Raw genomic sequence first — 13,620 nt, 5'->3', positions numbered from 1 at the left:
CACCGCTTTCAAAACATGTTTATTTGTTTTAGGGTTCCTTGGTAACTAGTCCATAGCAACTTAAACAATGTTGCTCGAGAAGATTATTTTTATCATTTACAGGGGGTCGCTAGATTTGTGGTAACTGACGGTGAATCGTTAGCGAACAGTTTTAATGCTGATTTTTCTTCGGAGTGCCTGGTCGTGTCGTCGGTTTCACCCTTCCTTACTAGCAATTGAAGTATCGCCCCGTTTGTTGTCATGGAACACGGAGGGCGAAACTTACGTAAACAAATGGAATGACAGTTTCGCACTTTATAGTTCTTTGTATTACAAAGATTGAGATTTTTGTAGAATCCGAAATTTTAGGCAAAATTGTAGGATTTTGAAGCTTTAATTGCTAGGTGAGAGAAACTCGATTTGTTTATTTTGTAAGATTTGCCCATCTTTGAAAAACAGCTTGTTTGATGACTGCAGTTTTTTTTTTGGAAATACAGACTTTTGCAACCCTGTTCGAATATAACATAATATAATCGGCCCCCTGTGACGACGCCATCTTGATGAGATCAAAATCGGAACTTCAAAATCAGCTGATTGCAACGTAAACAAACAAACAGTAATGCATTTGTTTAACGCGTTTACCTTGTTTAGTGCACGAAAATTGGTGAATTTTGTGTCGACTCTCTCACAATAACTTGTCGGTTTACCTAAAATACAGCAGACAGTGTTTTGGGACATTAAGTGGAGGAAATTTTCACAATTTGAGAGTCGCGATGAGTATTAAAACATCGCAGTGTTTGGGGCTCGAAACGCGAGGGGCTCGACGTAATCGGTATACTTTCAACTCACATACCGGTGTCAGATGGTTGAATATAATATATGAATATTTGAAATTTTTACCTGGCATCTCTGTTGTCTATACTGATGTGAATTCGATCTGGCATCACTGATTCTGACTGTCAACACAGAAAATTTATTCCTGAAATAGGTAGTGGCGTTTATTGATTACTGTAAAATTTGTTTCAAAAGTTAAAGATTTATTGAAATAACACGATTCTGTGTTGTTTTATTGCAATCATGAGTGGCAATCGTGGAAATTTTAGTTTTTCTATGCGCCGTTCTGGGCAGCTCTCGAGCACTTTCGCTGGTCGACAGCAACAGCAACAGCAACAACAACCACAACAAAAAAACTTTTCCTTAAATGCAGTTCCTCCACCGAGTTCTCTATGTGGCCGGGGATCCGGTTTTTCTTCATCAAAATCATATAATCAATCAACTGGTACCGTATCCAAACACGGTTATCATACGATGGATGCCATTGCGGCATTTTCCAATAGTTCGTCTCAATACACTTTGGGAAAGAAACGGGGAAAAAATGACGACGAGTAAGTAGCTTATTTTAGCGAAGTACGCCAAAGCTCTTTGCCAATCTCATATTCCGGGCACATTCTGTTTCAGAAGTTACTTTGATGATGATGACGAACCCGCTCCTCAGTTGGAATATATTCCTGCACCAGGCTCCCCTTCGGCAAATGAATCACAAGTAAGTTATTAACTATGTCTGGACAAGCAACTGTCTGGGAAAAACATCTCTCCATCTGGTTGGGAAAACACATCACCTGCACGCTCTTTTTCTATCGTCCCCAATCGACACGGTGTGCTTTGAATCAACGACTGATTGGTTGCAATACAGGTTAAACAACAGGGCAATGAATCGGATGATGACGATGAAGAGGACGATCCGCTGGATGCGTTTATGGCAGGTATAGAAGCTCAAGTAGAAAGAGAGAAGAAAAAAATCCCGGAACCGAACATCGACCCGAAGAAAGGAGTGCGAGGGGATATCGATGACGAAGACGACGAGGAAAGCTATTATCGGTCTGTTTTGCTATTATACGATTAACTAAATATGGACTATTTCTTCAATTAGTACCAAACAAATGACTTTGTTTTCAGCTATATGGAAGAAAATCCGAACGCAGGAATTCTGGACGGTGACGGTTCGGACGCTGAACTTGAGTACGACGAAGATGGCAATCCAATTCCTCCACCAAGAAAACGTGACATTGATCCGTTACCACAGATATATCACTCTGAAATAGAATATGAGAAATTTGAGAAGAATTTTTACATTCCTCATGAAGATATAATTGCGTTGAGTCAGTCGAAAACTTATGAGTTACGGAAAACAATTGGAATTCGCGTCAGTGGACCTATGCCACCAGCACCGGTAACCAGTTTCGCACATTTCGGATTTGACGAGTCCCTGATGAAGGCGATTCGTAAGTCCGAATATACGCAACCAACTCCGATTCAAGCACAGGCTGTTCCGGCTGCCCTCAGTGGTCGAGATATTATCGGAATCGCAAAAACCGGTAGCGGTAAAACGGCTGCATTTCTGTGGCCAATGTTGGTACACATTATGGATCAGAAAGAACTTGGATCTGGTGATGGACCGATTGGGTTGATTTTGGCACCGACACGTGAGTTGTCTTTACAGATCTACCAAGAAGCGAAAAAGTTCGGTAAAGTCTATAATATTAGTGTTTGTTGTTGCTACGGAGGTGGTTCCAAGTGGGAACAGAGCAAAGCCCTTGAGCTGGGTGCAGAGATTGTGGTGGCCACTCCTGGGCGCATGATCGACATGGTCAAAATGAAGGCAACCAATTTAAGACGGGTTACGTATTTGGTGTTAGATGAAGCCGACAAAATGTTCAACATGGGCTTTGAACCACAAGTTCGATCAATCTGCAACCACGTTCGCCCTGACCGACAGACCCTGTTATTCAGTGCTACTTTCAAGAAAAGAATTGAACGCTTGGCTCGCGATGTTCTCACCGATCCGGTCCGAATTATTCACGGTGATCTCGGCGAAGGCAATGAGGATATTACCCAGCACATTCTTCTGTTCAGTAATCCAACACAAAAATGGATCTGGCTATTGGAAAATATAGTGCAGCTTCTCTCAGAGGGAAGTGTACTCATATTCGTCACAAAGAAAGCTGATGCGGAACAGGTAGATAATTTATTGTTGCGATGTGAAAAGTAAATTCAGCACATAATCTTTGATTTTCAACTCACAGGTGGCCAATAGTCTAATTTTACAAGAATATGATCCTGTTTTGCTGCATGGTGACATGGATCAGTCTGATCGAAATACTGTCATAACCAAATTTAAGCGTCGCGAAGCAGACATAATGGTAGCCACTGACGTAGCTGCTCGTGGTCTCGATATACCACACATCAGAACTGTAGTAAATTACGACATTGCCCGTGATATTGATACTCACACACATCGCATTGGAAGAACTGGTCGTGCTGGTGAAAAAGGTACAGCGTACACGTTGGTAATGGAAAAGGATAAAGAATTTGCCGGTCATCTGGTTAGAAATCTGGAAGGAGTTAATCAGGAGGTTCCGGATGAGTTGATGAAATTGGCGATGCAGAGCTCTTGGTTTAGAAATTCTCGTTTCAAGCAAAACAACAAAGGAAAAAATTTAAATGTCGGCGGAGCTGGGTTGGGCTTTCGTGTTCGACCAGCACCGAGTGGGCCACTTAAATCAACCGATGGTTCTTCGTCCTCATCTGGTAACAGAGCACCAATGGATCGTTTATCGGCTATGCGCGACACTTTCAAAGCACAATACAACGCTCAGTTCAAAGCATCATCCGATCGAACTTGGGAAAACACCATCCCCGAGGGTGGTGTCTTTACAAAACCTACAATTGCGGGCTTTGTACCAGCTTCCAGATGCGATAACAGTGAAGTCGCACACAACCAAGACCAGCAGCAATCAAGCGGCGATGAACGACCGAAAAAGAAGAAAAGTAGATGGGATTAAGAAGATCATTCAAACAGATATACTCGATTTTGGCAACTTACGTTTTAGTTTATGCTGTGGTACAATTTACAAATTGTACGAGCCAATTGTGAATAAGTCGATTGGAAGAAGCATTTAAAATATTGATAGCACATGCGGATATGTATCAAATAAAGTCTTCGTAATCATTGTCTGAACAGCATATATATTTTCAACTAGAAAAATTCATTCATGATCCCTCCGTGGTTGATGGGCTTGACGGTATTGCAAACATCATCAGATACGATTAATTATTGTTACAATTTAATATAAATATGTGTTATAACTTTTAGTTTAATTATTGAGTTTATTGAGTGAGGCATGAAACGATTTGAATAAGATGTTGATTGCAATACGCTCCAACATCCGGGGTTGGAGAGGCCGGTAGGGCTTAACTGAGCTCTTTTTTATGTTTCATTTTCATACTACCGGCCCTTATTACCGATGTTAAGTGGAAACTAAGCGAAATGAACGTACCCCACTCAGGTTTCACACGATAACGGAATAGTTGAATGGTGAATTAAGTTCATCTTTGACGTTTATTCTGTGAGGTTGTGTCGTGCTCGTGTGGGATCTGATGGATGAGGTGATATGTGAGTGAAGTATAAGTGAAGTGGAATGCAAGAACGGTAATAAAGGCCACCGTTTCAGCTCAAGACTAACGATCGACCAATAAAAGAGATAGAAAATGGGTGACGGCACCCCTATTCATCTCAAATCCATTAGTCATTTCATATATGAAAACCATTGGTTAGAGCGCGATCTGTTGTGTCTGTTCGATAGATTGACTTCGAGAGTGAGATGAGGTTAGGAGTATTTCGCGTCGCTATAACAGCGATATCGTACATTTTCTGAACTACTTTTATGCGGTATTGCTTATCAGAGATGAAGCAAAGATTTTGTATTTGATTTCATCACAATTCATTTATTGAAAGTCGAGTAATCGGTAGAATAATATGGTGACTCTATTAATGAAATGACTATTGGCACAATGAATTTAGTTAAAATCTATTCGAATTTATCTATTAGAATTATTATCTATTAGAATTTACTATTTAATCAATGTTACAATATTTGCGTGTGAAATAGATATTTGTAAATATGTATATGTATGTACACATGCGTGTATATGTATGTATATTTGTGTGTACGTCAGTATGCCTTGGTGCCTGTATATAAAGGGTGATTTTTTAAGAGCTTGAGAACTTTTTTAAACAATAAAACGCATAAAATTTGCAAAATCTCATCGGTTCTTTATTTTAAACGTTAGATTGGTACATGACATTTACTTTTTGAAGATAATTTCATTTAAATGTTGACCGCGGCTGCGTCTTAGGTGGTCCATTCGGAAAGTCCAATTTTGGGCAACTTTTTCGAGCATTTCGGCCGGAATAGCCCGAATTTCTTCGGAAATGTTGTCTTCCAAAGCTGGAATAGTTACTGGCTTATTTCTGTAGACTTTAGACTTGACGTAGCCCCACAAAAAATAGTCTAAAGGCGTCAAATCGCATGATCTTGGTGGCCAACTTACCGGTCCATTTCTTGAGATGAATTGTTCTCCGAAGTTTTCCCTCAAAATGGCCATAGAATCGCGAGCTGTGTGGCATGTAGCGCCATCTTGTTGAAACCACATGTCAACCAAGTTCAGTTCTTCCATTTTTGGCAACAAAAAGTTTGTTAGCATCGAACGATAGCGATCGCCATTCACTGTAACGTTGCGTCCAACAGCATCTTTGAAAAAATACGGTCCAATGATTCCACCAGCGTACAAACCACACCAAACAGTGCATTTTTCGGGATGCATGGGCAGTTCTTGAACGGCTTCTGGTTGCTCTTCACTCCAAATGCGGCAATTTTGCTTATTTACGTAGCCATTCAACCAGAAATGAGCCTCATCGCTGAACAAAATTTGTCGATAAAAAAGCGGATTTTCCGAATGGACCACCTAAGACGCAGCCGCGGTCAACATTTAAATGAAATTATCTTCAAAAAGTAAGTGTCATGTACCAATCTAACGTTTAAAATAAAGAACCGATGAGATTTTGCAAATTTTATGCGTTTTATTGTTTAAAAAAGTTCTCAAGCTCTTAAAAAATCACCCTTTATTTATACATGTATGTATGTATGCGTTGTATCAAACCGTATATTATGATGCCTTTCGATTGTGAGTGAAATGTTGATTGCATTACGCTCCAACATCCGCGGTTGGAGAGGCCGGTAGGGCTTAACTGAGCTCTTTTTATGTTTTATTTTCATACTACCGGTTCCTATAACCAGTGTTATAGAAGTAGAAGTTAAGTGGAGTATCCCGTATCCCAATTGGGTTTCACACGATGACAACAGGTGAACGGTGAATCGAGTCCATATTTGACGTTTATTGGTGGTTTGTGTACAATGGATTACTGTGGTATGAGATAGAATATTGTAAAATTTAACGGAATAATAATGACTTAACCAATGGGCAAACCACTGATAGCTGTCAAACGATGTTCATCCAGTTTGTATTGTGAGGATGTATCGTTTGGGACCTGATGGGTGAGATGATGTGTGAGTGAAATGTAAGAGTAAGTGCATGCAAGAATGGTAATAAAGGCCACCGTTTCAGCTCAGGACTAACGATCGATCATTAGAAGAGATAGAAATTGGGTAACGGTACCTCCATTCATCTCAAATCTATTAGTCATTTCATATACGAGAACCATTAGTTATAGTGAGCTCTGTTATCTCTGTTTGATAGATTAACTTCAGAAGCAACATGAAATTTGGAGCATTTTGCTTCGCTAAAACAGCAGTATTGAACCACTTCCGAACTACTGCTATGCGTTATTGCTTCTTAGAGACGATGCAAAGACTTTGTATTTATCACAAATCAATTATTAAAAGTCGAGTGATCGCTAAAATAACATGGTGACTCTACTAATGAGATGACTATTGGCACACTAGTTTTAGTTAGGATCTATCAGAGTAGAAATAGTAACTCAATGTTGTAATGCTTGCGTGTGGAATACATGTGGGTATGTATGCATGTGTGTATGTGTGTGACTGTGTGTGTATGTATGTGTTTTTGTGTGTATATACAATATACATTTTACCGTGCCTTTGAGTGCGTTGTACCAAATTGGTAGTGATGCATTTCGATTGTGGGTCAGGAATCAGGAATCAGAACAAATTGGCTCAAATGGCACGTTCCCCTTGATATTTGGAGATTTGTGCCTTGCCACTGTCAAGGATCAACTGAAGACAACTAAATGTGAACATGCTGTAGCAATACTTATGGACCCAAGGGTCAATATAATTTAAATAAAAATGCATGTTCTCAGTTTTTTTTCCCGTCAAACCATCATGACCGGCCGTACAAAGATGTCATTAAAAAAACACTAATCCTTTTTTGTCTCTCTTTTTTTTCGGAAATGGATGACTGAGCATAACCAAGAAATTCGGAATAAAGAATAAGATACTCAAGAAAAGCAGGAACAAATGTGATAAATGTGGACCTGAAAAATTGGAAAATAATTTAATTAACACTCTTAGGAAATCTTAGATACAAAATGGAACATCGGTAAGAATAAAAAGACCATTGCATACAAATAACTTTTACATTTCAGGGAATAAAATAACATCAGCAAAAGTACGGAATGAAAATAAAATAGAAGGACAACAAAAGACACTTACGAAACACAATTGAATAGAACACTGGAATTAAGGTAAAACAGAATATAAACTATGACCAAAGGTAAGAAAACCAACATGAATAAATAATAGAAACTGTTGGGTAATAATATAATTTCCTCATATTGAAAGAGGCGTTTATATGGCGCGCATGCGCTAATTCGGCCTGATACAAATTAACGGGGAGGGCAATACATTTTGGACAGGGCTGTAAAAAGCTGATTGGAACCCTTTCCCCACCAAAATGTAATATAAGGAAACTATAAGGAAACTAGAAAAATTCATTCATGATGTAAATAAACTATCTACTACTCATTTAGGGTCATTTAGGGGTTCTGGTACCTCTAGGATGTCGGTTTGTATAAGGTCTACAGGTCTAATATTGTTACATTTCGTCTTCGATTCAACAGTGTATTAGCAGTTTATGTAGAAGTACTAATGTCATTTCGCGGTTTAAAATAAACCGCTAAGTAGATGTAAAATAAACGCTACTTGCAAATCACTTATTTTTCACTTAAGTGCACTGTCTTTACTGATAAAAACAATGTTACGAATTTATAGCGATTTTATTTCAATTTAGACGAACTGAATTTCGGCCAATGTGATTTTGTTTACAGTCTCTCTGTCTCCCGCTTGTAAGGAATTTGTGTATTTTTTTTGTTAAGGTGAAATGCAGCGGAATGCGCTCGTCGCGTTTTTGATCAATTATTTAAAAACAAGACCGATTTTCGAAAAACCAAAAATACTTAAGTGCTCGCAATTAAATTTATCAAAACTAAGAGTTCTTACAACTTTCAAATTTTGTTTTGTCGAGCCGTAATTGGTTTTTGAAATGTATAAATGGTTACTGTTCCGTTTCACGAGGATGAATTTAAATTTGAAAAATAGCGTTTGAAGCAAAATTTCTCAAAGAATCTGAAAAGGCAACTCAAAATTATCAAACTTTATTCGAAATAACATAAATTTGAGAAAAATCCAATTGAATTTCATAAACTTTTCATCATTTTCTGTTCCTGCACGCTGTTGTTCCGTAGGATGGTGGTGTGAGAAACACACGGTGGGCTCGGTGGCGTTATATCGTGAGCAAAAATTACATATAAAATAATGACACGAGTTTTTGCATCATTGGCTTTGGTATTGAAATAATGAGTTGAATGCAATAAAATGGGTGTTATAAGAAATCATTTCATTTTCTAAAATAATTGACGTTTATAATGCTAGTAGTTTCCAACTATATATAGCTCAATGTATTGATGCTAGACAGGCGACTGAATGAAATGAATACAAGCCTGGTGTTATCGTTCATTTAGAACATTGAAACATATAGCACTCATATAACCTGGTACCAGAATCACAATTCAGAAGTATATACGTATATGGAAAATGTACTTATTTGGTACATTTCGTTGTCTGGTGAATGTTCAGTGATTCCTTATTTCAATCGTTTTGCAATTAATAATAAAATTCGACTACGCTGTCTCATGCGATGAATACATTTGGAACAGGTAAAGATACCGAAAATTCTTGAATATTTTCTTGTTTTCAATCGTTCTTTAGAAGGACCTTGCTACTAAACCTAGGCATATACATTGTTATCATGTTAGTCAATACATATACATATAATCTCATCTTAGTTAATTATAAATACTAATGGTTCATAGTTCTAGTGTAATACTAATCAATCACAGTATAGATTGAATTAGGAAATATTCACAAATCCATCACGAATCAAATCAATAACAGTCTCTTGCAGTTCGCTCTCACATCTCATCCAAGTCAGTCGATAAAACAAAACCGCTTACGTTCGGGACGAAAGAAACCAAGTACAGTATTGTGTAGTGAACAACAGAACGATCTCAAAAATGAGTGAACCAAACGAACAAAAGCTACCGCCGGTACGAAAGAATACAATTATTGTTGACTTCAGGCAGTGCAAAATTCGACATTCGATACGAGAACTTGAAGGTTTGCTTAAGGAGCAAATGCATCTTGACATTAAACGTGTGCATTTACTTCAATGCAATAAGACAAATAATGTTGTTTACATCCAGTTTTATAAAGAGTTGGATGCAATTCAATTCGCAAAAGACAATAATAATCTGCATTATGTGGAGCACGAGAACAGTAGGTACAACATTCCAGTATATATGGAAGATAGTGCTATAGAAGCGCGTGTGCATGATCTTCCCTCAAGTGTCATCGATCCTTATATTCGAAAAACTATGTCCCAATACGGAGAGATTCTCTCTATCGAAAAAGAAAAGTGGAAGAACTTTTTCCCCGATATTCTAAATGGCGTACGTTTGTTACGCATGCGCTTGAAAAGGCCTATACCTTCTTATGTAACTTTCGGTCAGGATACAAGAATCCCGTGCAAATCACTTGTTACCTATGACAATCAGATGTCCACATGTCAATATTGCCAAAAAGCTGTTCATTACGGTAAGCCATGTGATAAACTGGACAAGGAGGCAACTACACCAAAGGACAACGGTGCTTTCTTCACACCAACCCCAAGCAACCCCAGGACACCTGTGACAGCCACCAACAACAATGAAGCATCCCCTTCAACGAAACCATCAGTATCCCCTTTAAAACAAAGTACACCAGCTGCAGTTAACAACATACCCAACGCCTGTGAAATAAATAACGATTGTTCCGCCAATAACAGTGATGCCGAACCAATGGACGGGAGCGTGAATAGCGAACCACTGCTCCCTCTTCATTCGCTAGATAACAGAGAAAGCGCCTCTCCTCCAAGGAAAAAAATTAAAAGAATAATAAAAAAAAATAAATATTTTTTTATTGTAAAACGGTCGCGTTCAGCTTAAGTGCAAAAGAGCCAAAAAAACAATTAAAAAAAATAACAGTCTCTTCTTACGAGCATTCAAAACGGACGGTAAGCTCACTGCGCTTAATCACTGAAAATATTTCTGGTTTCGATGTGTCGGTTTTTTGTTGTTATGCTTTGTGCGACGATTCGTGCGGTTAAAATTTTGCGCGCATTTTCTGGCACTACATTTCACCTTAAGGGGCGGGTAGGGTCTAACAATTTTGAAAAATCATTTATTATTTTCTTTGTATTTTCCCATAGTAAAACATTTCAAGAATATTCTGTGAAATTTTCAAGCCTATCGAAGAAAACTCGGCAAGTTATGGGCCGTTATCTTTGCTTATCTCATACTACGAAGAAGTAAGAGCTCAGTACACAGGTCCAAGATTTCTGCTTCGATCGACTTAAAAACTTGACAAAACATTCTTGAAATGTTTCATTATAAAACAATACAAAAGAAAAAAAAATGATTTTGTGAAAATGTTAGACCCTATGGGCTTCCTTGAGTAATAAATTGTTTCCATTGATTTTATAGACAAAAAACTACAGCTACAAAATGGTGAATTTTTTCGTGAAAAATCGTAGTTTTCACTTTGAACAACCACCAAAAATTCAAAAAATTAAAAAAAAAACTGCAAGGATCAGCCCCATGGGGTTGTTCGAGCCGTTGATGTGGAACAAGGCAACCAAAATTTCCAATGATTGACATTTTCAATTAATCGTCACACTTTTGAATCCGCAAATGTACAAGAGTCTGCTTACACTCAGAAAAATATTATGGTAACAGTTACTATTTTAGGGGGTTAGTTTGACCATGCGAGTATAGTAGTTTTCAACTGACTATAACATTAGTTGATGTTGACAATATACCAGTTCGTTGTTACTATAAGTAGTTTTGCCTCCAGAATAGTAAAATTGAACAGTTGATTGTATGAATAACTTTAAAAATTGGGAAGGTAACGGTAACCGTGTCACCTTCTTTTTTTACATTGTACTTTTTATTATAACTAGAGTCATAGTAGATTTAACATTTCATTGTTGATTCTTTTAAAACACTACTTAATGCTTGATTCAACAGTATTGAAGATCAGTGGAACATGAAAAACTGTTTGGAAGGTATCAGTATAAAAACAAAAAAGTATTACCAAGATCTATTTTATTTTTTAAAAAATAACGTCGAGTGCGGTCTACGTAATGATCCGCTTTAGATTCACTGTGATGGTGATGGTTTAGCGCGACTTCTTGTTGGACATCGACGCCCACTGGTCGACGTAATGCATCTGACTTTGTCTGTTGATGTGACGTAGAAGCGACAATTGAAAATTTGCTTGAAGCACTCGCACTACCATTACTGGTTTTGTCTAGAATACGACTTACTTTACTATGGGGTGCCTTTTCAAAATTTACCCTCTGAGAGAGTGATAAGTTTTTGATCGTGAATATCTATTGTTGTATCTAATGAATCAACATAATTCTTGCGACATGCCATCGGAAATATGATCACAATTTTTTGATAAAATTTTCAGTTTTGTGACATAGTCTCAAATAATTCAAAATTAAACTTTTCTGAAATGTTTGGTATAAAGGAGTATCGAAGAGGATAATTCATATGGCGCGTTTGCCTTTCTCGTATTTTTAAAGCTCATAGCTCAGTGATCTGTGAAAGGATTTATATAATCTAACTACCAATAGAATCGAAATTTTTCAATTTAAACGTGTATAGCAAAAGCATTGAAGTATTTCAATAGTACACTATTGAAAAACTTGTCTCATTTGATCCATGTCAACACCAGCCAATCAGAACGCGTTCTAAGGAAGAGAACGAAATATCTGCTGCTGTACAACAAATCGTCCGGGAAAAATATTCCGAGAAGTGGTGAATATCGCAGTGAGTTCCTCAATTTGGTCCTTGTGAATGCTAGAAACGAATCCCTACAACATATTGATAGTTTCTTTCAATAAATTATGCAAATCCGAAATGAAATAATCGACATTAAAATTCTATATGCGGCTATTTTTATAGCCGTTAGGACCGCCCATTAGTGAAAAAGCTACAAACGAAATCACATAAAAGGAAATCTCTTAACAAAAATTCAATCCAATTCGTCATCTAACACTCGATGTGGATAGACGAATAACCTATTACGACTAATTTCGATTTTGTTTTATTTTTTATTCGCAGTTGTCTACCTACCCAAGCTATGGGTAAAAACCGCCATAGATCCGAGAAGGATCCAAAGGATGCTAAGCGTCTGAAGCCAAGTGATGTACAGGTAAACGACCGTTTGCTGAGTAAAAACCAATATGCTGATCTGCCAGTAGATGTCGAAGAGGAACTGCAGAAGAAGGAAAAAATGCCGCCTTTCTACCTGAAGGGCTTCCCACCAACTCTACGCTCGGATTTCAACACACTGATCAGCAAAGGACTACAGGCAACAATCCGTTTATGTACTGAAGGCTACAAAATAACTGTTCCGGCTTTGAACCACTACAAAGGAGTGGAATGCTATCTGAAGCAGACAAAAGCGGAATACTTCACACACGATATTGCCGCCAACAAACCTATGAAGGTTGTACTTCGAGGACTACCCGACATGATGGAAGCCGAACTAAAGCAGGCACTGTCGGAGGCTGGACTAAAGCCTTTGATGGTATTTAAAATGAAGCGCCATAATACGGACAAAAAGTTTAGAGATCAACTGTACCTGATTCATCTGGAGAAGGGCTCCATCACCATGAGTCAACTGAAAACGATTAAATCGTTATTTCACATAATCATCGAATGGCAAAAGTATAAACCGGTACATCGGGATGTCACACAGTGCACGAACTGTTTGAACTACGGCCATGGAGCGAGGAATTGCCACATGAAAAGTCGGTGCGGGAAATGTGCCGAACCACACAATACCAACGATTGCCTACTAGATGACATCGCTGTAAAATGTGTGAACTGTGATGGCGACCATCCATCTACTAGCAAATCGTGTCCCAAACGTGCTGAGTTCACAAAAATTCGACAACAGGCGTTCCGCAAACAATCAACGCGCAAGAATGTTCCACAGAAGGATGAAGTTAATTTCCCACGGCTCCCACCGAAGAGGGATATTCCGAATTTGCCGCCACTTCCTCGCAGCAATCCAAAGACTTCAGCCGCTGGATCTCAAAAAGAATCTTCCTCAAGAATCCCTCCTGGATGGGGCAATAATCAACCACAAGCAAAGGATGACTCTGGTGATTTATTCTCTGCTGAACAACTGATCGTCATTTTTGAAACAATGA

General features: G+C 38.2%; 1 protein-coding gene across 1 annotated transcript; it reads left to right on the top strand.

Moving 5' to 3' along the window:
- The first annotated feature begins 921 nt into the window (after positions 1 to 921).
- On the top strand, positions 922 to 3,997 carry LOC131436392 (ATP-dependent RNA helicase DDX42). The gene is made up of 5 exons (XM_058605095.1): positions 922 to 1,364; positions 1,438 to 1,522; positions 1,673 to 1,857; positions 1,936 to 2,995; positions 3,063 to 3,997. Exons 1-5 carry the CDS (start codon positions 1,057 to 1,059, stop codon positions 3,819 to 3,821), a joined length of 2,397 nt encoding a protein of 798 aa, XP_058461078.1. The 5' UTR covers positions 922 to 1,056; the 3' UTR covers positions 3,822 to 3,997.
- Positions 3,998 to 13,620: the final 9,623 nt, after the last annotated feature.

Source organism: Malaya genurostris, chromosome 3, assembly GCF_030247185.1.
Source record: "Malaya genurostris strain Urasoe2022 chromosome 3, Malgen_1.1, whole genome shotgun sequence".
In the NCBI taxonomy this organism is placed as follows: domain Eukaryota; kingdom Metazoa; phylum Arthropoda; class Insecta; order Diptera; family Culicidae; genus Malaya; species Malaya genurostris.
This window is presented reverse-complemented; position numbering and strand designations above follow the sequence as displayed.